The 25,244-nt window shown below is 39.0% G+C and overlaps 1 protein-coding gene across 1 annotated transcript in view; it reads left to right on the forward strand.

The window, feature by feature from the left end:
- Window positions 1-25,244, forward strand: part of Pde7a (phosphodiesterase 7A) — a 133,060-nt gene that overhangs the window by 47,335 nt on the left and 60,481 nt on the right. The window contains exon 2 of the mRNA XM_008850261.1: window positions 24,996-25,056. Coding sequence (XP_008848483.1) covers window positions 24,996-25,056 — 61 coding nt within the window. The remainder of the gene's footprint in view (window positions 1-24,995; window positions 25,057-25,244) is intronic.

The raw sequence follows: 25,244 nt of genomic DNA on the forward strand, positions 1-25,244 counted from the left end.
GGATTTATAGACAGTTAATGGTTTCTACGGGGGAAGGAAAGACATTTCCTTCAATGATATAGCCACTGGTAAGGTACCCATGCTTGTGTAAATCACCTCTCTCCCATGCCCTTTAAACAGCCCTAATCTTTGATAGTTTTCATTATAGAGATCTTTCACTTCCTTGGTTAGGTTTATTCCAAGGTGATTTTTGTTGTTGTTTTTGAGGTAGTTTTGAATGAGATTATTTTTCTGGCTTCTTTCTCAGAATGTTTGGTATATTAGACGGCTACTGATTTTTACTTTTCTTTCTTTTTAGATAGGGTCTCATTATGTAGATCAGACTGACCTTGATCTCATAGAGATCCACCTGCCTCTGCCTTCCCTGTGATAGGATTAAAGATGTGTGTCACCATGCCTGGCAAAGCTACTGATTTTTATGTGTTAATTTTGTATCCTGCAACTTACTGAAAATATTTATCAGATCTAACACTGGTGGGGTGTTTGGAGTATTTTGTGTACAGAGTCATATCATCTGCAAATAAGGATACTTAGGCTTCTTTGTCATTTTTATCCCTTAAATTTTTTTGACTTTTTAAAATTTTATGTGTATGACTATTTTGCCTGCATGTTTGTAAATGTACCGTGTGTGCAGTGCCTGAGGAGGCCAGAAGAGGGTGGTGGATCTCCTGGAACTGGACTTACAGATGGTTGTGCGCTGCCATATGGGTGCTGGGAACTGAACCTGGGTCCTCTGCAAGAGCAGCCCTGAGCCATCTCTCCAGCCCCATCTGCCCATTTTTATCCCTTTGATTTCTTGTCTTACTGCTTTAGCTAAGTCTTCAAGCACCATAATGAGTAAGAGTAGATAAAGTGGATACTTTAGACTTTTCTTGATTTTGGTGAAGGTGCTTTGTGTTTTCCCCCATGTAGTAGGTTTTGCTATAGGTTTGTCCTATATAGCCTTTATTATGTTGAGGTATGCTCCTTTTATTCCTAGTTTATCAGGGCTTTCATATTGAAGGGATGTTGGCTTTTTGTCAGAATCTTTTTTTCTGCATCTGTTGCTGTTCAGATGATCATGTAATTTCTGTCCTTGAGTCCATTTGTGTGATGTGTTACATGTATTGGTTTGCATATGTTTAATCATCCCTGTATTTCCAGAATGAAGCCAACTTGATCATGGTGAGTTATCTTTCCAATGTGTTCTTAAATTCAATTTCAAGTATTTTATTGAGAATTTTTACATACATGTTCATCAGGTAGATTGGTATATAATTTCCCTGTTTGTTGTATCTTTATCTGATTTGGGTATCAGTAATACTCTTTGTAAAAATAATTTTGCAAGTGTTCCTCCCCTTTCTATTTTATTACATAGTTTGAGAACCATTTTCTGTTAGTTGTTCTTTAATAGTCTAGTAGAATTCAGCACAGTCCATCTGAGCCTGGATTTTCTTTAGCTGGTAAATATATTATTGCTTCAATCTTGTTGCTTGTTATAGATCTGCTTAAATTGTTTCTCTTCTCTTGGTTTAATTGTGGTAGGTCATTTGTGTCTAGAAATCTATCCATTCCATTTACATTTTCCAATTTAGTGAAATGTAAGTTTTTAATATATGTCCCAATGATTTTCTGAGTTGCATTGATGTCTATTATAATGTCTCCCTTTTCATCTTTAAATTTTATTAATCTGTGTCACCTTTGTTTTTGACTAAGAACTGATTTTATCTTTACAAAGAAACAACTCTTTCATTGGTTCTTTGTTTTATTGTTTTAGTTTCTATTTCATCAGTCTGCCCTGATCTTATTGCCATCTTCTCATTTTGGGTTTAGTTTGTTCTTGATTTTCCGAAGCCATAAGGGAAATCATTAAGTTACTTATTTGAAATTTCTTTGGTATATGATTTTTAATTTTAAATTTTTTCTGTGTGTATGTTTTGCCTGTATGCATGTAAGTGCACCTGTGCACGCAGTGCCTGTGAGGTCAGAAGAGAGCACTGGATCCTCTTGAACTAGATTTTCAGACTGTTGTTAGTGGCCATGTGGGTGCTGGAACTCAAACCTGGGTCCTGTGCAAGAGCAACCAGTGCTCTTAACCATTGAGCCATCTCTCCAGCCCCTTCTTTGATATTAAAAAAATTTTTTAATTTAATAACCACATGATTAAAAGAAGCATTTCATTACAGGTTTAACATATTCCGTAACACATTCCAGAGCAAGGATACATCTCTTTGAAAGGTGGCTGTAAATTTTTAGGTTCACAGTTGAATTAATACAGTCATATAATATTTAACTCAGTATAAACCCTGTAAGACATAAGATCGAATGAGTTTTTACCCTTTAAAGAAGATCTCTATTTTATTTTAAGATATGCTGTTTCCTATATTTTTAATGCTACTAACACATGTTTGCACATGTGTCTTTAAGGTATACAGCTTCCATCTCAGTATTACTTTCATTTTGGTACATTGTGTTTTCATTTTCATTCAATTCTAAGAATTTTTTAATTAAAAAAAATTCTTCAATGATTCATTTCATAGTGTTTCATTCAGTAGTTTTTTGTTCAATCCCCGAGAGTTAGTGTATGTTCCATAGTTTCTTTTGCTGTTGATTTCTAATTTTATTCTATTGGTCAGATAGAATATAAGAAATTATTTTGATTTTTTTCCTATGTTGTTAAGACTTGCTTTGTGTCCTAGTTATATGATCTGTTTTAGGGAAAGTTCCATGGACTTTTAAGAAGAATGTATTCTGCAGTTTTTATATGGAATGTTCTAGAGATCTGTGTTAGGCCCATTTGTTCTAAGATACCCTTTAATACAGATGTTTGTTCGTGTGTTGGGGTGATCTGTATTAGACCCTTTATATGTGTATTATTCATCAGTTGTAAATTGCCTGTACATATCTCACTGGTTGTTAATTTTCTATGAAATAAATATTTCAATTTTATCAAATTACCTATTTTAGCTTTTACTAAAAGTGACAGAATTTTACCTTCTTTTTTTAAACCTTTTTTCTTCAACACCTCCCACATACTAGATTTGTTAAAATTGATAGAACTTTCAAAGCAAGGGTCGTATTTATTCTCGATTGAGGAAATAAATGAGAGAAAAGCATGGCAGTAAAAATGCCCAGGCTGTATTCAGGGAATAGTGAGTAATTATTTGGCTGGACTAGGGTGAAAATGAGGCACTAGGGTTAAATGTGTGCCATGAGAGACTAAAGAATCTTCTTTGTGGTAGAGAATACCTTGTAGAAGAGGAAAGTATGTATAGTAAGGTGCTAGTTATGCAGTTCGATGAGAGGGCTCAGTCTTTAGTTTTCCTTCGTGTGTCCTTTTTTAAAACCTTGGCCATGCAAGTTTTCCTATTGTATCAGCTGATAAAATGCCTTTTTATTTAAAGATATTTCAGTGTACCCAATGGTGTATATCTCTAAGTATGTGTGTTGGAGGGAGTGTTCACAAATATACCCTTTGCCTCTTGCCTCTACTGCTTTGTTCTTCCAATGCCAGGAACTTTATCATCCTTGATTGTCGGCTTCCATCTGATGGTGGCAGCTCCCTGGAAACTCAGAATAGGAAAAGGATTCATGAATCCACATGTGTTTTAAACAGTAAATGACAACAACAAAACCTCACTTCATACTCGTATGTATAAGTGGCTTTTTTCCCATTTTCATGTGTGTATGGTGTGCGTGTGTATGCATGTTTTGCATGTGTGTGGGTGCACGTGTCTGTGTATGCATATGGAGGCCAGAGGTTAATGTAGGAAATCGTCCTCAATAATTCTTCCACCTTATTCAGTGAGGTCAGGTCTCTCATTCAAACCCAGAGCTTTCAGACAGGGCTCGTTTGGCTAGCCTGCTTACCCTGGGAATCCCCTGTCTCTGTCTTCCTAGATTGGAATTACAGGAGGGCCTCCATGTCCACCAGGATTTATGTGAGTTCTGGGAGTCTAAACTGTCCTCATGCTTATATGGCAAGCATTTTAACCACTGAACTATCTCCCCAGCCCCAAGTGAATCATTTTTAAAGGCTTGAAAAAATTTTTAATGATTCTCCACTTGAGTTTTATCTGTGAATTGGGTAAGAAAATATTGGTAAATTTCCTGGTTTATCTTTTTTTAAAAATATTTATTTATTATTTTTATTTTATGTGTATGCAAGTATTGCCTGCATGTAGGTAAGTGCACCTGCATTGTGCAATGCCCACGAAGGTCAGAAGAGACTGTTGGATCCCCTGGAACTGGAGTTATGGACAGTTGTTAGCTGCCGTGTGGATGCTGGGATTCAAACCTGGGTCTTCTGCAAGAACAGTCAGTGTTCTTAACCGCTGAGCCATCTCTCCAGCCCTCCTGGTTTATCTTTATAAATGCCTTAGTCCTTACAGTAATTCTGTGTCTATGTGCTCTTCCCTTATCTTGGTGAAAAAACAAAAAACAAAAAACAAAAACCTAGACTTAGAAAGGAACTAGTGTCAGGCCAGTGAGATGGCTCAGTGGTGAAGGCACTTGCCTGCATAAACCTGACAACCTGAATGCCATTACCGGAACCTATGTAAAAAGCCAGATGTCATGGTGGGTATTTGTAGTACCTAGCACTTCTACAGCAAGATGGGAGAGGGAGATGGGAGAATCCCCTGGAATTTTGTGGGCCAATAAAGCTGGAGTACAGCAGTGCAGCAGAAAAGAACAGGAGAGACCCTGCCTCAGAAAGCAAGGTGGGAGCCAGTGAAATGGCTTAGCACCAAAAGACGCTGCTTACCTCACAAACCTGGTGACCTGAGTTCAGTCCCCAGTATCCATGTAAAGGCAGCAGGAGAGACAATCCAGATTTATCCTCTTACCTCCATAAGTGTGTAAATATGTGGTGGCACACATTCCTGTGCATGTCACATTCTTCCTATCTCTCTGTGTCTCTCTGTCTCTCTCTCTCTCCCCCCCCCCCCCAGAGGCAAGAGGGAAGGCAGAGTAAGGACTGACACACATACATACATGTAAGGACCTTCACACACATACATGTCATACATATACTTCACACATACATAACACACAAAAATAAATATTTAAAAATACTAAAAAGACTAAAAGAGACTGGAGAGATGGATCAGAGGTTAAGAGCACTTGATGCTCTTTCAGAGGACCTGGGTTCCGTTCTCAGCACCCACATACCAGCCAAGTACTATCCATAACTTCATTTCCAGGGGCTCCAATGTCCTCTTCTGGCCTCCATGGGCATTGTACGCACATGGTGCACTTGCATATATTCAGGCAAAACATTCATACATACATACACACATACATATATACACATACATACATAGAAAAGGAAGGAAGGGGGAGACGAAGATAACTGTCTAGAGGCTACATTGCAAGTAAGAGTGAACCTCAGGCTGGAGTCAGTGATCAGATGACCCATGGCCAACCAACCCTTCTGCTCCAGTTTTAAGAGCATATTTGTTTGTATAAATTTCAAACTTAATAAAATTCCAAACTTTAGGGAAGGATATAAGAATGTTTTGTATACATTTTATTGTGTTAAACCAAACATAAAATTCTAGCATTTTTAAAAATTTTCTATTTTATTATTTTTATGTTATGTGTTTGCATGTATTGCCTGTGTGTAGGTAAGTGCACCCATGTCGTGCAATGCGCGCAGAGGACAGAAGAGGCTTTTGGATCTCCCTGGAACTGGAGTTACGGACAGTTGTTTGCTGCCATGTGGATGCTGGGATTCGAACCCAGGTCTTCTGCAAGAACAGTCTGTGTTCTTAACTGCTCAGCCATCTCTCCAGCCCCAAAATTCTAGCATTTTTAAGAGCACACTTTGGTACCATTAAATACATTCAGAGTTGTATGACCGTTGCCACTTTCTATTTCCAGAACTTTTTCATCATTCCAAATAAACTGTATCCCTCACACAGCTTCGTGTCCTGTTCCACAGCTGCTAGTAAAGCAATTTCCATTCTCCATTCTGTCTTCAGGATGAATTGTTCGGTTTGGTTTGGTACAGATAAAAATTATGTTTTGTGCATGCTAGGCAGGCACTCTCCCACTGAGCCCAAGAAAGCATTTTTTAATGAGAAAGTTTTGTTGATGGTAGATGATAGAGATTAACTTTTAAATTTCTTTATAGTGTTAATTATAAGTGTCTTTCTTTTGTACATAAAGTGCCATGTACTTCAATGCAAATCAAGTTATTTTTGCCTTCTGAATTCTTTGTCTATTATATTTTAAAGTATTATAATTATATATGCTAAATACAGAAGGCTTCTTGTTCACATAATGTAAACAAATGGTGTTAAGAGAAAGCAGTTCTTGTTTTGAATGGTTCTTTGTGCATTGTTCTAGTGAGAACTCCTTAAATTGCATTACAGATTGTCTTAATTGCTTTTGCAAGTAATCTTAAATTTCTTCAAAAGGTAACAAATCCAAGAGAGATCAGTGGGGTCTTTTTTTGTTATGGGTTTTTTGTTGTTTTGTTTTGTTTTATTCATTCATTCATTCATTCATTCATTCATTCATTCGAGACAGGGTCTCCCTATAGCCCCAGCTGGCCTGGGACTCACTTTGTAGACCAAGCTGGCCTCAAACTCAGAGATGCGTCTGCCTCTGCCTGGCTTATTGTTTTTTTAATCCAGCCTGCATAGATTTTCATCCTTTCTCCCAGGGATGGTTTTCAAAGTACTCATGGTTGGAGTTGGTCTTTCTAGATTAGTGTAGAGTGTGGTTATTGTTGGTCTTTGTGTCTCATTAGTACTAGTTTACTGGGAGTTGCTCTATAGACTTTGCTTAGATCCTGATCTCTGTCTTTTTCTCTTCTTTCATTTGTGCATGAGGTTGTAGAACTCCTAAAAGCAGTTCACCCACCTTATTTTTCTTGAAGGAAAGCCAGCTTCTGTACGTTTCTTACCCTGTTGCATTCCTGCTTGATTTGTTCTTTTCTAAGGATTCTTTATTTTCTTAACAATTCATGGGTTCATTTCAGAGGTCTTCAGTTCTTTACAGCATTTTCAGTTTTCTTTGGTGGAGTTCTTTGGAAATAATAATGATAAGAATACAGGTTTTGTCTTAGGCCTTATGTAAATCAGTATCCATGTCAGAAATGGCAAAATTTAGCTGGGTGTGGTGGCACACGCCTTTAATCCCAGCACTTGGGAGGCAGAGTGGATCTCTGTGAGTTCAAGGCCAGCCTGGTCTACATAGTGAGTTCCAGGACAGCCAGGGCTTTGTTCTTTCTCAAAAAGAACAAAAAAAAGAGAGAAAGAAATGACAAAACTTTTAGTATTAGCTGGTATAGTTTGCTTTCATCTTCTGAAAGAATTAATGGACACCATGGTGATTAGGGAGTGCAGAGGAATGGAACCAAATCCTTCTCTGCACTGGATCTAAACAGGGATTCAGTTTGATTTAGGGGCTTTTTGTTTTTTGTGTGTTGTTTTGAGAGCCAGCGTATCATATATTCCAGGCTGGCCTCCCAACTCTCTATGTAGCTGAGGATGACCTTAAACTTCCTGTCTCCATCCTTTTGATTCTAGCTCCAGAGTGCTGGGACCACCATACCTGGTTTATGTGGTGCTTGGCAACCACTCAGCCAACTGAGCCACAGCCTATTCCCTGCCTCAGTTTGATGTTTGTTGAACTGTCTTGTCACTTGCTTTGTGGATTGTATTGCAAGCTGCTTTTCTGGCTTTAATGCTGTGGGGGTATAAGAGGACTGGGCATGCTATCTGCATGTGTAAGTGTATGTGAGAGAAGATGGATGGCAGGGAAGGCTGCTGTTTAGCTTGAATAATTAATTGCCCTTTGTATGTTTTAGACTTCTCCCAGTCCTCTTCTATTTGTGAGTGTAAAGGTTTGGCGATTATCCATCTTTCCTTCCCTGTTTGGGTAATATTACTTACCATATAGCCCTGGTTAGTTCAGTATTACTCCCAACACCCTCCTCTCCAGTCCAGCTCTTTCCAGGCCTTGAGATTTACATGCCCAGCTGCTCAGTGGACATTTTCGCTTAGTCTCCAGGCACTTGACCCTCTGCTGACAAACAAAAGCAAATCAGACTCTTAACTGTACCACTTTTCTGTCCTCATGGCTGTGGCCCTAATCTAGACCATTGTGTCTTAAGGGTTGAGGCCAAAGCCTTCTTAGAGATTGCCCTGCAAACTGAAGTCTTCCACTTGGTCCTTTCTTCCCCCATAGCAGGGTCCCAAATATTTTTCTAAAATGCAATTTGTGTATGATTCCCCTAGGCAAAGACTCTCAGGGTTCCCCTTTGCATACAATTTAGATTTTATAATATGATTGATTCAGCCACCTCACCTCTTTAAATTTAACTTTACATGTTAACTACATTAAACTTCCTTTGGAATTCAGCTTAGTGAGGTATAATTTGCACACAATTTGATGGATTTTACCAAGTGTGGTCACCCATGCAACTAACATTCCAATCAAGATACTGTATTTCTCAATCAACCCAAAAGGCCAGGCAAGCCCATTTTCAGTCAGTCCCCCCAGCCCATGCTCCAGGCTAATTAGGTTCCTATCACTTCTGTTGAATTTTGTCTTCTCTGGAGCTTCATAGAAGTGCATCATACGAACACACTCTTTTCCTGGCGTCTCTCATTTACCACAGTGCTTTGGAGACTTAACTATCACAGGTATCAGTACTCTATTCCATCTTGTTGCTGAGGAGTATGCCATTGTATGGCACACCATAATTTATTCATTCATTAGTTGATGGATTCTTGAGTTGTTACTATCTGATTGTTACGAATGAAGCATTCGTGTTCAGGTCATTTGGCGGGGGGTGTCCATTTTTATTTCCATGAGAGTTCTAATTGTTCCACATCCTTGCCAACATGAGATAATGTTCATCTTTATTTTTACCAATCTTGTGGGTATGTAGTAGTATCTTGTGGTGTTAGGCTGCATCTTTCTGATGATTAAATATGTTGCGCATCTGTTCATGTATGTATTGGTTATTTGTACATCTGTTGTGACTTGTCTGTTCCAGTCGCTAGCTCATATTTTTAGATTGAATTGCCTTCAGTTACTAAGTTATGAGTTTCTTATATATTCATACATTCTTAATACAAATTCTTGGTAGAGTTACATGCTATAAATATTCTTTGAGTCTCTGGTTTGCCTTTTCATATCTTAGCATTGTCTTTTGAACAGTAGACATTTTTTATTATAATGAAATTCAATTAACACATTTTTATTAATGATTTTTGTATCTAGAACTTGTTCATGACTAATACTTCTTACATGTTTTATAACTTTAGTCTTTAGGTACTTGATCTAATCTTTGTTAATTTCTTTGTGTTGTGAGATTGTGTATCATGGGTTCTTGCAGTTTTCATTTTGTTTTATGTTTTAGTGTTTTTCACTTAATTACTTCCCCTTGGATTGCTTTGGCACTTTTTGTTGAATATTGATTGAGCATGCAAGTATAGGTCTGTTTCTGAGGTCTGTGTTTAGTTCTGTTGATCTGAATGTTGGTCTTTATGTAAATGCCGCACTTTTGGATTATAGTAGTTTTACAGTCTTGAAAGCAGATAGTAGAAGTCTTCCAATCTTATTCTGCTTTTTCCTCCAAAAAATGTTTATTCCAGATCTTTTTAATTTCCATTTAAATCTTAGAAATTAGCTTGTAAATCCCCCACACATACATTCACAGGCACGCACACGTGCACACACACACACACACACACACACACACACACACGTTTTTACTTACTTTTTTTTTAACCTGAAAAACTTACATTCATCATTTCCATGTCACATTATCCCGGTCATCTTCCTTGATGCTATCAAATCCTAGGTTAGACATAGCTCTTTGTCATACTACAGGTGCTTGCATTTTCTTGTACTGGCTCAACATAGTAAAGACCTGAAGGTCTCCTTCCATTGCTTTTTCCTTCCCCTTCTTCCGCCCACCTTTGCAGTATTACGTGTGCAGATAAAATTTACTCTTTAATCAAAGTGCCTTCGGTATACTTTAAAAATCTCTTCTGTGCTTCTTTGATTAGTTTGGAGCATATACCAACTATGAGTAATTATTCTTATTCCAAAATTTTCTTGAAAAATTTATCCTACCTCTATAGAAGTTAGTAGTTTTCTTCTTTGGATATGTTATAAACATATGCTTGTACTATACCCAGTGTGTGGACCTTTTCTACATCTACACTCTGCAGTTGTGGGACCTGCACTACAGTTTGTACCCTTTTCAAGACTGTGTTTGGTAACAGTTTTCCACTTTTCTATAATTTTTAAGCTATTATGAGCAAGAGTTCAATAAACAAATCTCTTAAGTTATCTTGGTATCACAGGAAAATGTTTTTCTGGACCTGAAAACAAATATTTTTGAAATTTCAAGATAGCTTTACTCTTTCATGTGAGGAGGAATTACACACCTATTTCAATTGAATGTTGGGGATACTATAGACCAAAAAACAGCCCACAGCTCTAAATCATTATGATTGACAGGTCTTAACTGACTGAAGCCCCCATGTTACCAGAGCTTTTAAATGTTTTTGTTGTTCTATAGAAGCTTACCTTTTTTCTCAGTTTTGCATTTTTTAATTAAAAATTTTGAATTACATTTTTGTGTGTGTGTGTGTGTGTGTGTGTGTGTGTGTACATGGCCCCTGTTGTTAGTTTTGTTTACTTTTGATTTTTTGAGATAGGATCTCCCTGTAGTCCCAGTTGGCCCAGAGCTTGCTATGTAGACCAGACTGCCTCCATCTCACAGAGATTCACCTGCCTCTGCCTTCAGAGTCAGCTAGGGCTATAAGGAGACCCTGTCTCAAGCAAAGCAAAGTAAAGCAAAGTAACCTTAAGGAGAAATAGCTTAAATGTGTGAAATTGGGGAGGTAGAAATAGAACCAATGGTCAGAATTTTATGGAAATGGAAAACAACTGGATCCAGTGTTACTGCCTAGAATGTTCTACAAGAAGCATGAAAACTGAAGTGAGCTGCTCTCAACCAGCTTGCCAAGGAGTTTGTGGAGCAGGTTGGGAAAAATGACCTCAAAGGTCCCTACATATCCTATGAAGCCACAGTTCTGTATACTGTAACTGACTATTTATAATTGCTATGGGCCAACAACTTTAGTTTTAAATTTTAGGCACATTTGAATAAAATTCATGACAAATCAGCCTATTGGTAATCTTAAAATGCACTCACAACTGTGTGAAATGGCAACTAGAAATATTTACCCATAAATAAAAGATAAAAATTACTGTGCCATAAATATGTCTTCCTCAATTTAATAACCAAAGAAGTCTTTTCTCTCTTTTTTGGTCTTTGTGAAACAGGTTCTCCCTGTAGCCCCAGCTGGCCTGGAACTCACTATGTAGACCAGGCTGGCCTTGAACTCACAAAGATCCACATGCCTCTGCCTCCCAAGTGCTGCAATTAAAGGCATGTGCCACCACACCCGGCTTCTTTTCTAAGAAAGCTTCTGTTACTAAAGATTGTTCAGTGGACTGATATATCCACCACCACCATGTCCCATGATTTATTTCAATGATACCTACTTGTAGATTAGGAACAAAACAATAGTTTACTCTTAAAATAGTATTATGAACAGAGCACTCTAGGTAAGCATATATGAAAAGAGAATGACACAGACCAGGACAGCTTAATTTCAGTGAGGCTGCAGTATCTGGGGACACCCATAAGAACAAAGAGGGAGCAGTGTGAGCCTCATAATACCATTAGGAAGACTCCTAACCCAGAGCAAATGTTCCCAGTGATAAAGTGCTCCATGTCACAATAGAGTTCTTCTTTACTTGACCTTGTCTTGTTTCCCTCTGTATTTACTATTATGGAGATCAGAAAAAAGTTGCACATGGAGCCAGGTGTGGTGACGCATGCCTTTAGTCCCAGCACTTGGGAGGCAGAGGCAGGCGGATCTCAATGAGTTCAAGGCCAGCCTGGTCTACATAGTGAGTTCCAGGATGCCTGGGGCTACAGGGATACCCTGTCTCAAAAAGACCAAAAAAAAAAAAAAAAAAAGTTGCACACAAAACTTAAAGGGAAAGTATACTGAATTTAAAAAATTTTTAAAGCTTTATTTTTTCTGGGTGACAATAGAGTTTTGATATAGGGTGATAAGGGTTTTTTTTTTTATTTTTACAAAAACTTTATTGAGAATTTCATACATGCACATAAGGTGTTTTGATCAAATCCATGCTCACCCCTTCCCCTTCAACATTCCCCCCTCTGAAGAGGTAACCCTAAAATCTTTTAAGGATTAGATACAAGCTCCCAAATACTTTTGATGATTTTTGGCCTTAGAACAGAGTATGTTGCAAGCAGGCTCAATGACATGTGTCTTTTAGCCAAGAAACTGGCTACATTTCTTTTGGGTCTTTTTGCCCTAACTGCCTAGCCAATTCCTACCTCCTAGTCTTATCACACCATCCTCTGAAGGGGTTTCCCAAATTGCCAATAGGGATGCCGACCACTTTAGCTTCTTCCATGCTGAACAGGGACGCAGGGTGAGGCAATTGGAGTACCCCTTCAGTGGGTCTATCTAAAAGACTCCCAAATTGCATAACTTTTGTCTATAAGGGGAGAAGAAAGTCCTTGAATCATGAATGGGAGATGTAAAGGAGAAGTAAAGGCAACAGTAATTAGCATTACAAGTTCTAGACAGGGAACTAGAAAAAAGTCAGAACAGGGCAATTTTCAAATGTTCATATGAGAGTCCATTGGAGTTTCTTGACAAGGGTTTCCAAAAGTATCCCACTATTGGGTTCTTCCTCATTTTTCTTTTGTCTTCCAAGGCTGGACTAGTTGGTTGAGAAGAGTGGCTGGATACTCAGATGAGGGTCCTACCCTGCTTGGCACTCCTTTAATGAATGAGCACAACCATCAACAAGCCCAGTTGTGACTATGTTTAGTGATCAGGCTCAGCCGAAGTCATCATGATGGTAGTTATTTCATGCAGAAGGGACTGCTGTATATCATCATCTTATTAAAAGGACCTGGAATTTAAAAGGATTTGGTGCTAGGGGCCACATATGAGGGAGAACATAAGTCATTTACTTTTCTGAGTCTGTGTTACTTCACTTAGTATAACGGTTTCTAAATCCATCCATTTACCTACAGATTTCATTATTTCATCTTTCTTTACTGCTGAATAGAACTCCATTGTGTAAATATACCCCATTTTTGTTAACCACTCATCAGTTGAGGGACACTTAGGTTGCTTCCATCTCTTAGCTATTGTGAAAAGAGCAGCAACAAACATGGTTGTACAAGTGTCTCTACAGTAGGATTTCTTTGGGTATATGCCAAGGAGTGGTATAACCAGGTCATATGATAGGTTCATTTGTAGTTTTTTAAGAGTTCTCCACACTGTTTTCCATAGAGGCAGCACGAGTGTTATGCCTGCATATAGGCAAGTGCACCCGTGTTCTGCAATGCCCTTGGAGGACAGAAGAGGCTGTCAGATCCTGTGGAACTGGAATTATGGACAGTTGTTAGCTGCCATGTAGGTGCTGGGATTCAAATCCAGGTCTTCTGCAAGAACAGTCTGTGTTCTTAACTGCTGAGCCATCTCTCCAGCCCCCTGAATTACAAATTTTAAAACAATCACCTGCATTTGACATGTTGGGTGTGAAGTATGTATAAAAACAATAGAAATACATCTTTAAGTTTTAAGAATTTGTTTAAATTATTATGAAGTGTGTGTGTGTATGTGGGAAGGGTATACATGCCATGGAATGCACGCAGAGATTAGAGGACAACTCTGGAGTTTGGTTCTCCCTTCCATGGATTTCAAAGATTGAACTCAGGTCACCAGGCTTTCATGGCAAGTGCCTTTTTGCCCAGTGAGACATCTCACCAACCCATCAGTTTTGTATTCCTTGTAATTCATATCATTTGAAAAATGTTAACCTGTGGCTTTTAGTAAAATAAACAAAAACTCCCATCTAATTTACTTGTTATTAACATGAACTGCGGTACAAAGTGGTAAGAGCACTCACTATACTGGAAGATGGCTCAGCTGTTACGAGCACTGGCTACTCTTGCAAAGGACCCGGGTCCAATTCCCAGCACCCACATGGCAGTTAACAACCATTCATAACTCCAGTTCCAGGGGATCTGACCCCCCTCTTCTGATCTCCATGGGCATTGCACAGTATGGGTGCACTTACATGCATGCAGGCAATACACTTGCACATATAAAAAAAAGATATTTTAAAAATATATTACATTTACTATAGTAGTACTCATATTTTTCTATCAAATCTGGTTATGCTTTTTTAAGACACTACACTGCATTTGTACAAAGAACTCTGTGATAGTCTATTTCTGTCCCTAGGATTCCAAAATTATAGGCACGGATGCCAATGCAGATGAAGTTAGAGTAATTTGGTCAAGGGACATCTGAGTCTCTATATGGATAACTAAAGGTTATTGCCAAGATTGACAGGTGTCCTGAGGGTGGTGGAGAGCCCCAGGGATAAACTTTGTTCTTGGATTACTCCTCCAGCAAACAGTGATCAAAGTCATACCTTGTTTTCTATTGATGACACTCATAAAATAGTAATGTCTGCTTGGAGCTTTGTTCTTCAGTTACTAATCTTATAAACCCCACAAGGATAAAAAGATTTATACTTTCTGCTTACTGTTTTGAAAGTTTAGCTGTATCCTATGCCCTAATTTTTCTGAAATAGTTTATCAATTTATTGATTTTTTAAAGTTATTTTTAAAATTTATTTTGTTCTTATTTTATGTGTTATGCCTGAACCCATGAGTGTTAGTGTACCCCTGTCATGCAGTGCCCATGGAGGTCAGAAGAGGACATCAAGGTCCCCTGTAACTGAAGTTGCAGGCAGTTGTTAGCTGTCGTGTGGGTGCTGGGATTCAAACCTGGGTCTCTGTAAGAGCAGCCAATGTTCTTAACTGATGAGCCATCTCTCCAGTTCTCACCCAGTTGATTGTTGCCCTGCCATGCTTCACTAAGGACAACTAAGGGAAGTTAGTGTGAAAGAATGTATCTGTTGATGTAAAATACAGAACTAATACAAGAACCTTTGTTTTTATTGAGGATATTTTATTACAAAGAGAAGCCTTATAATTTACCAAGATAAATTAGTATTAAATATCTCAGTAATAAAAAATTATAAGGCCATTAGGTTTGTAACATTAACAAAGTTAAGCATACTTCTTTAAGAATTGTATTGCCTGAGATTTTGACAAGATTTGTGTAACATAAATGTGTTGTCAGTAATGAACAATGAAGTCATGGTTTTAGGTATAAATCCAGTAGCTATTTATGATCCAGTATGAATGTTTCTGACTAGAAAGGCTTGTGTCTTGATTATCTCTGTATTACAGTGACAGTATTACAGTAGACATGTGAGACATGGGTACTGGGGGACCATTTTAGGGAGCCACTCTCAGGTGATATTAGAAATGAAAGCCCAGAGCATGTCTGTCAGGGGTCAGAGGTTTCTTAGCACCTGAGCTGCCCTCACGGACCATCATGATTGATTGAGATCAGAATCAAGGTGGAGCTAGAGAGGTTAAGGCATAGCATTTTTAGGTCTTAAATTTGCTAAAATTTGAGAACCTGCCATGAACTGGTTTTCGTTTTTTGTTTTTGCTGTGCTGTGGATCAGACCCAGAGCCTGCTAGAACAGTGCCCTACCACTAAGACACCCATCTCTGGGGGCTTTTTTGTTGTTTCATGCGGGATCTCATTGTGTCACCCAGGCTGACCTGGAACTCATCCTCTTGCCTTAAGAACTAGGATTATGGGCAGATCTGGCTTTGGTAGGCTAAGGCTGCGATCCTAGCAGACAGCCTGAGAGGGTGGGTTCGGACTTCCATCGGGGTAGCAGCACGGAGCTCAGCAGACTGCCAAAGAGTGCCGGGTTCTGGCCTCCCTCTGGCCTCCAACTACCAGAGGGCCTAAGAACCCAGGGGACAGCCTGACAGCCCCCGGATCCTGCCTCCACTTGGTGGTGAGCTTCCCCTAATTGCGCCATACCATCCCCCTACCTGGGATTTTGTAAGGCCCCTCCCATGCCCCAGGGCAGATCTGGCTTTGGTGGGCTAGGGCTGAGATCCCAGCAGACAGTCTGAGAGAGTGGGTTCAGACCTCCATCAGGTTAGTGGCTTGGAGCTCAGCAGACCACCAGAGAGTGCCAGGTTCTGGCCTCCAACTGCCAGAGGGCCTGAAAACCCATGGGACAGCCTGACAGCCCCCGGATCCTGCCTCCATGTGGTGGTCCTTTTAATAAGATGATGCTATACAACAGTCCCTTCTGCATGAAGTGACTACCATCATCACAACTTCAGCTAGGCCTGATTGCTAAACATAGTCACAACTGGGCTTGTTGACAGTTGTGCTCATTCATTAAAGGAGTGCCAAGCAGGGTCACTGGACCCTCACCTGAGTTATCCAGCCACTCTTCCCAGCCAACTACTCCAGCCTTGGAAGACAAAAGAAAAATGAGCAAGAACCCAGTAGAGGGATGCTTTTGAAAACCTTTGTCAAGAAATGCCAATGGACTCTCATATGAACATTTGAAAATTGCCCTGTTCTGACTTTTTTCTAGTTTCCTGTCTAGAACTTGTAATGCTAATTAATTACTCTTGCCTTTACTTCTCCTTCACATCTCCTATTCAGGACTCAAGGACTTTCTTTTCCCCTTAGAGATGAGTTATGCTGATTTGGGAGTCTTTTAGGTAGACCCACACCCTGCATCCCTGTTCAGCATGGAAGAAGCCAGAGTAGTCTGCATCCTTATTCCCTATTGACAATTTGGGTAACTCCTTCAGAGGATGGCGAGATAAAAACTAGGAGGTAGGAATTGGCTAGGCAGTTAGGGTAAAAAGACCCCAAAGAAATGTAGCCAGTTTTCTTGGCTAAAAAGTCAAAATGTCCTTGGGCCTATTAGCAACATATTCTGTTCCAAAGGCCAAAAATGTCAAAAGTATTTGGGAGCTTGTATCTAATCCTTAAAAGATTCTAGGGTTACCTCTTCAGAGGAGGGGAGGCTAATCTAATCCTTAAAAAAAGGATTGTATCTAATCCTTAAAAGATTCTAGGGTTACCTCTTCAGAGGAGGGGAATGGTAGAGGGGAGGGAGTGGGCATGGATTTGGTCAAAACACCTTATATGCATGTATGAAATTCTCAATAAAGTTTTTGTAAAAATTTTTAAAAAAGAAAAAAGAAAAGCATGTTCCTCCCCTTAAAATTTGAGAACCTGCCATGAACTGGTTCCTCCCCTTAAAAAAAACTGTGTGCTGCCACAGCTGGATACCTGTTTGTTCTTTTTGGGAGGTGTGGACTATAGTTCGTGGGATAGTGTTTCATCTCCTGAGTGTTTATTTCTTGGTCCAGCTGTTAACTCTCTCCTGGAACTTTCAATGATGTTGTAACTGTCCAACCAGCCCCTACCCCACTGAGCTACACGAACCAAAGTGGTCTTAAAAATCAAAATCTACCTGGGCATGTGGCACACACCTTTAATTCCAGCCAGAGGCAGTGGCAGGTAGATATCTGTGAACTCCAGGCATAAGGAGTTTGAAGCCAGCCAGGGCTACATAGTGAAACCCTGTCTCAAAAAAAAAAAAAAAAAAAGCTGGGTTTTTTTGTTTGTTTGTTTTGTTTTTTGTTTTGTTTGGCACACGACTTTATTTCTAGCACTTAGTAGGCAGAGGCAGATGGATCTCTGTAAGATTGAGGCCAGCCTGGTCTACATAGCAAGTTCCAGGCCATCCGGGGGTACAGGTAGACCCTGTCTCAAACAAAACAAACAACAGCAACAAAATCATTATCTGGTAAACTTCTTTAGCAGGACAAGGCCTCCAGACGGTGCTCTCCACCTGAAGCCTCACATGCCCAGCTTTCTGCACTTGAGTTGCCCTGCCTCCTTTCTGTCTCTTGTGCTTAACCTTGCTTGATTTGATCTCATTCCTTGGTCTTGCCACCTGTTCTTCCATCTGCAGAATCCTTCTTCCCTGTTTTCATGGTCTTACTCCATGGTGGTTCAGCTCAGGCACATATCTGGTTCTTCTGGAAATGCTAGGAAGAAATCCTCATCTTTTAGCCAAGTCAGACCCAGGCTTGGCTGACAACAGTTCCTCTCTGCTGGTTTGTAGTTGCATTTTTGTGTTTGCAGCATTGGGTTAATGCAACTAGTCAGAGGGCAGGAGTCATATCTCAGATAATATACATCTGGTATGTAAGAGGGGCTTAATAAATATTTGCTGAATACTTGAATGAAAGTTTCATTCCTGAGCAGTATGCCTGCAGCCTGCTGGATGCAGTGGGAGGTGGTGAAGATGGATGAAGAGAGACAAGCTTTGATTTTGGACAGCTCACTCAGAATCACAAGAGCTAGGCATGCACCCTGAATAGTATAATGTGAACTAGATTGCCATAGGGCTTGAAAACAAATGCACTTATTTGCACCTTACGGTAAACCTGAAATGAGTAAACTGTAATGTTAAGTAGCACAGATGATATTTTTGACAGCCTTGGATGTCATAAAGTAATCTCAGCTGAAAAGAAACAAAAGTTTGAAGAAATTCAATATTCAGAGTTGAAGAGTAAAATGCATTGATACTTTCAAATGTGCTGGTATCACACCTGTGAAACTGACTTGCGTGAAAAGAATGAAGAATTATTCAAAAATACTTGCCATGTATTTTTGGAAGTGTTTCAAGATAATCTGAGAATGAAGATTGTAGCAGTGTTTGGGCTTAGCACTGAGACCTCTTTTGTTTTCCTTGTGGAGATTGTTCGGTTAGCTGGGGCTTCCCCCTTTTTTTCAGCATTGCTTGTTCTGCTCTAGCCCAACACTGGATTGTGGCATTAAGCATGCGCTGGGCCAGGAAGGTTGGCCAGCCAGTGCATTCCCAGAGAAGTCAGGTGACCTCTCTCCAAAGGCAGCTGCTTGAGGTTCAAGGCAGTCAGTGTCCCCTCTCTTCTGCCCCGGGACAGCTGTTACTCATCAGACTCCTGAGAAGTCTTCCTTTCTAATAAGGAAGGAAGGGAGAGGGTATGCAGTGGGCGTTTGATTGATGCACTGGTGAGGGAGAGGGCATGCAGCGGGCTTTTGATTGATCCAATGGGAATTGCATTGATCTGGTGTCTGGCCTTGGTTCTTATCAAGTGGATTGCCACTAAGGTAGGCCATTTTTGCTCTTAGGATTGTGACATTAATCATTAATTTGCATATTTGATAAATAGCTAATGTTCTTTGCCTTGATTTTGTTTTTCTGATTTCAGAGAGCTATGAATTTTGTCAGCTAAATGCTAAATTGCTACTTGTGATTTTTACCCTCACCTCACCTTATTCCTCTTCAGGACTTTTATTGCCTCATTCTTTAGAATCAAAGTAGCTTTCTCCAGTGTCATTCCCTTTAAAAATTCCACTTTTAAGATTATAAAATTAAACAATTTAGACTTTTGAGTGGATATATTTTAAACTTTTTCTTTAGGAAAAAAGTAATTGACTGATGCTTGTTTATTTGATCTATAATTATTAAAGATTTCTAAACAGTGAGAAGCTTCTTAGAAACTCCAAATCACCCTGTCATGTTCCCTCTTAACAGCCTCCAACCCTTTCTAAAATGCATTCACAAAAACGGAAAAGGTGAGATGACGTGCCTGCTTTGCTTTGAAGTTGAATTCAGTTGGGAAATGTTTGTAGAACGCCCCTAGACACTGCCATCTGGACAAGAGTCAAAACTAAAAGAACAAACACTTAGGTTGAGACTCTGTGACATTATTCTCTACACTTTCATAAGAACAGTTACATATTTCATCTACCATGCAACTTTTTCTTTCTGTATTAAGATGTTGGAGAATATTAACTTAAAACTTAGAAGCCCCTTATTGTTTGCAAGGCAATGTTTTGCTAAGCAACAGAAGGTGCTTGCAAAGTTATTTTCTTATTCAAGCAAGATTTTAATCCCTGCTATTTAATTCTTCACATTCAAGCATAACATTTTAAGCATGCTTATTTCTTCCTTGAAATGATCCCTTTTACTAAGTGAATTGTTGAAAAAAGTCTGTTCAGGAGATACAGTACTCTCAAAACAAACTTCTGGTGTTTTAAAAGTTAAGAATTAATTTTGTTGTGCTGAGAGCTATTTATTCATTTTTTAAAGGACTGGCTTGCCAAGTTAGGAATAAAGGTCAAGTTAATGTTAATAATGTATTAGTAATTATAAGATGGTCTCGGAGCCTTAGCTTTTTAAATGGCCACCAAGAATTAATTTTTTTAAAAATGCTGATATCTAATGTTTCAAAAGCACATTTTAGAGAGAAGAATAGGAACATCTAGGTGGCATTTGAATAGTTTAGTTACTCATACACACGCTTGTTTTTGTAGTGCATGAAGTCTAAAAATGCCTATTTCACTAGGTCAGAAAAAAATGGTTTTGGAATTTTGGCCATGCTTCATCTATCGCTTATATGGAGTGCAGTTTTCCAGTATTGTTCCCAGAAACTTTATTTAGAGCTACTGTGTTTAAACCCTTTAACCCAGTTTACTAATCTGTAAAGTGGGGATAAAGGCTACCTCATAGAGCTGTTGTGTGAACTGAGTTTTTTTGTATCAAAGTACCCAGAACATTATCTATTGTTGCTTTTGCCGTGTCTGTCTTTGGAAGTTATGTATTAACTAATATTGAGGACAACTTTTACACCTTCTGTCATTTACCTTCAAGTCAAATCTTTATGGAAGAATGATTCACCCAGTTTCAAGGTGAGTGGATGTCTCAGCAGGGCCTGTGAGTGTGGCAATGGAGTCTTTGGAACTTTACAGTTTAACTTGTTTATGCTGTGGCTGTCAGTTTCTGGTTAGCTCCACCTTGCCCAGGCTTTGACCTATACTAGTTGCTTTACAAGCTGTTTCCAGGATGGCTAAATTAGAAGAGTCACGAGCAGAAGCCTCAGTTATTTCCATTCTGGAGAGGTGCAGTGGGAATGCGGATGATGGCCGAGGGCTCTGGGACTCAGTGTGACACAGCATTTTGATGGAATTAAAAATTAAATTCTACCAGGGTGTAGTTTTAAAAATTACAGTCTTTTAATAAAACATTTGTTAAGTTAGTATCTTGGTGTATAAAGCACATTTTTTAAAAATGACATTATAAATTTTCTTATTCTAATTCATAATTTGTAGTGTATTTTTCCCAATTGAATTATTTTAGATTACCTAAAGTACTTACTGAGAGAACTTGATGCTGTTCTTTTTTTCAATATTTTATTTTTTTAATTTTTTTTTAAATGTGTATGAGTGTGTTGCCTGCATGTATGTGAGTACACCCGTGTCATGCAATGCCACGGAGGTCAGAAGAGGGCTTCTGATTCCTCTGGAACTGGAGTTAAGGGCAGTTCATAGCTGCCATGTGGGTGCTGGGAATTGAACCCAGGTCCTCTGTAAGAGCAGTCAGTGGTCTTAACCACTGAGCCATCTCTCCAGCCCGTGTGCTGTTCATTTTTAACTTAATCTCTGAGGAAGTTGATGGGTGATTTGTCCCCCAGTTTGTATTCATTAATGGGTTCAGATATGTATATTTTTAGAGACCATTCTTTTAAAAATGTTTTTGTCTGACTTGGATTTACTCAGTAACAGTTATATCTTGGGGTTCAGGATGGTACTTGAGCTCAGTATTTATAGACCAGCCTTTCATAAGTTAGTACATTAACAGAACGATGAATATTTTTCTTATCACTAAGTAGTTTATTAATACATACTTAATTAAGGCGCATTAAATTCTACCCTTTGGGGCCAAATTTTAACCAATATTAGTATAGTCCTGTTTTAATGTTTACTGCTTCTATAAATGAGTCTAAAATATTTGCAATAAATTTAGTGTGCCATAGATAAATGGTAATCTAGATTATGTTCATTAACTAGTTTTTGTTTTGGTTTGGCTTGGTTTTTTTGAGACAGGGCCTCCCTGTAGCTCCAGCTGGCCTGGAACTCACTATGTAGACCAGGCTAGCCTCAATCTCTCAGAGATCTGCCTGCCTCTGCCTCTCAAGTGCTGAGATTAAAGGCATGTGCCACCATGCCTGGCTCTCATTACCTGGTTTTATTTTATGAGAGCTGGCATGAGTCTTTAGCAATTTTCTATGTGATGTGATCAATAAGATTTTTGTCTTTTAAAAGTGGCTGTTTGGCAGATACTTTTCCAGTGATAAAAATAATAATGCCAACCACCCCTGATAGAAAACTGTTAAAGATAATAGTTTAAATTTTGTTTTAACTGGCTGTTTCACCAAGTTGTTATTGGGCACTACCAGATTAATAGGTATTGGCTCTGATAAGTTATTACATATTGTTACCTGTGGTTTTGTTAATAGGTTTTAGCTGACAGCAGTATTTATCACCACATACATTTTCCCAGACTGTTAGGTTTACCCTTAGCCTGGCAGTGTTCAAGGGAAGCCTGTAACCTGATAAAATAAGCATCTTAAAGAGGATTGTAATAGCAGTTCTGAGTGGCTGGTGTCTTTTAACATCAGGTGATTATAGGGCCTTTTGCTCCAGAATACCTAGTTTACCATGAAACACTGTGGCGGCTTCTTCAGACATTCTGTTGCTGTGAGACATGTTAAGCTAATGTTGGGGATATATTCTGTATGAATTAGTCTCTTGTAATTTGAGATCATACCTTTATAGATTTTTTGTAGATGATTTTTACTTTTTAAAAATTTGTTTTGTGAAAAAAATTGTTTTGTGACATGAAACTATACATGCTATAAAAATTTAGAGGCACAAAGTTCCATGTTAAAAAGCCCCCTCCTACCTCTGTCCCTTGGTCCTTGGAGATAACCAGTGTTGGTAGGTTAATTTAAGTTGAAATATTTGTTCCTCTGCATTTCATCAACTTTTTTTTTAAAGTGCATGAAATCATATAAGGTTTTAATCTGTATTTTTTTCTTAAATGATAAACAAATATTAAGACTATAACTTTGCTGGGGTGAAAGCACTCAGCGTGAAGTTCTTTCCATGCAAGTCATAGGACCTGAGTTCAGTCCCCAGAACCCACATAAATAGATGACCATTTGGGTACATGATTTTAATCCAAGTGCTGAGGAGTCAGAGGCAGGCAGATCCTTAGAAATCAATGTCCAGCCAATCTAGCCCACTTGGTGAGTTCTAGGCTAGGTGAAAGATTGTTTCACAAAAAAAGGTGGATGGCACCTTAGGTATAGCAATGGAGGTTGGTATATGCTTCCGTCCCCTACATTCATTCATTCTCATTCTCTCTTTCTCTCTCTCTTTCTCTCTCTCTTTCTCTCTCTCTCTCTCTCTCTCTCTCTCTCATAAAGCTGTGGGAGTGCTTTTGTGTACCAAATCTATGTAATGACTTAAAGTAATCTTTCTTCATAATTATTATTTTTCAAATTGATATCTCCTATCGCATATTTATAAGTACGTGTGTTGTGTTTAGGGCCCATGACTCTCAGAGTTTTGTGGCGGTAGAAGATTGTTAATCTGATAAATGAAACTGTGATCACATGCCTTTAATGTACATTTTCTTTGTTGATGAGGTTGAGCAGCTTTCCTTTGTATTTATTGGTTTGTTACTTATTAAATAGTCAGTACAGTATTTGCCTCTGGATTCCCCTTCAGCTGTTTTCCCCGTGTCATCGTGGTACTGCATCACCATACAGATTAGAACTGGTGCTGGCTCCATTTACTACTGCCTTTAAAGAAACTGATTTTATTGACTACTTTTTAAGAAAAACATTCAGAGAACATCTTGTAGGTGCTGGTTCTGTCCTTCTACCATGTGAACCCAGGGGGTCTGAACTCAGGTTGTCAGGTTGGCTACCAGCACCTTTACCCACTGAGCCATCTTGCTGGCACCTCAATTACTTTCAATGTCCCAAGTGCTGTTCTGAATGTTAGAATTTGGGCTGGCTCTGGGGGCACAGCAATGTGTGAAGTCTTCGCCTCCACAGAATTTAGGTTCTAATAGGAAGTTTGGTCAGTTTTATCTTCCAGATTTCAAAGTGTATTTATTTGTACCAGTCCTGTCAATAGTTGTTATTTGTCCCTCGTTAATCATTGTTTGCAACAAGTGCATTTATTTACCAAGTATTTATAGCATTTTCCAAATGATTGGCTCTGTCTTAGCTGCCAGGGTTCTGTAGTGAATGAGAGATAAGTTCCAGCTCTTCAGAATGTCTGTTTTAATAGCAAGCAAATACAATAACATTAGCTAAGTGTTATACAAAGGCCTGGGGTAAGGCACTGCACGAGAAGGTGGTTTGATTACGAGCTTTCATCTAGACCTTAAGAGATAGGAAGGGAACAGCAATTGCATTGCTTTGGGCAGAACCTGTGAAGGGAGACATTGGGCATGATGAGGAAACAAGGGGGCCAGCATGGTTGCCTCACTGTGCTGAGGGAGATGGTAGGACAAGAGCATCAAGGGCTGATCACGGAGGGCCTTGGGCCCCAGAATCTGGGCTTTGGAACTTACTCCAGGTGCAGTGGGAAGTCACTGGAGGATTTCCGAGCAGGACCTGAAAAGCTAGCTGGCACTTCTATGTGAAGAGGGACTGGGGACCAGGAGGTGTACCTGGAATACCATTCAGTCACCTTTCCCTCTTTTTTCTGTCCGGTAACTTTTCAGATTGTCTTAGAAATCAACATCTATGGGACTGGAGATGTAGCTCAATAGTAGAGTACTTTCCTAGCATGCCAGCGGCTCTAAGCTCAATCCTTAGCATCTCATACCCCCAAAAGAAATCAATTTATATGTCATTCTTGAACTTTATTCACTCTTGTGTCTACTTTTTATGATAGTTCTTAGCCACATTGTATTGTATTTGTCTCTCCTTCAACTAGAGATTTCCAGAACAGATTCATTTTGTATATTTAACTTCTCTTGCACAGTGCTTCACAAATAATAGGTTATAGGTTATAAATGCATGTTCACGAAATTATATTTTAGAGCACTTTCATTGTCATGTATTAAAGTGTGTGTGTGTGTGTGTTTTTTTTCAGAGACGTGGAGCTATTTCCTATGACAGTTCTGATCAGACTGCATTATACATTCGTATGCTAGGTAAGCACACTTTTGTATCAATATCAGTTAATTATGCTGTCACATAATTATTTGAAGTTGAGATACTGAAGGTTGCCTCTCATCACTTTTTTGTAGCAGAAATTGAAGATTTATTTTTATTTTACTTGTATATGTGTCTTGTGTCTGTGTCAATGTATATCATGTTGCGAGGGGCACCCTCAGAGGCT

The sequence above is a fragment of the Nannospalax galili genome, unplaced genomic scaffold (genome assembly GCF_000622305.1).
Source record: "Nannospalax galili isolate Female #2095 unplaced genomic scaffold, S.galili_v1.0 scaffold1005, whole genome shotgun sequence".
NCBI lineage: Eukaryota > Metazoa > Chordata > Mammalia > Rodentia > Spalacidae > Nannospalax > Nannospalax galili.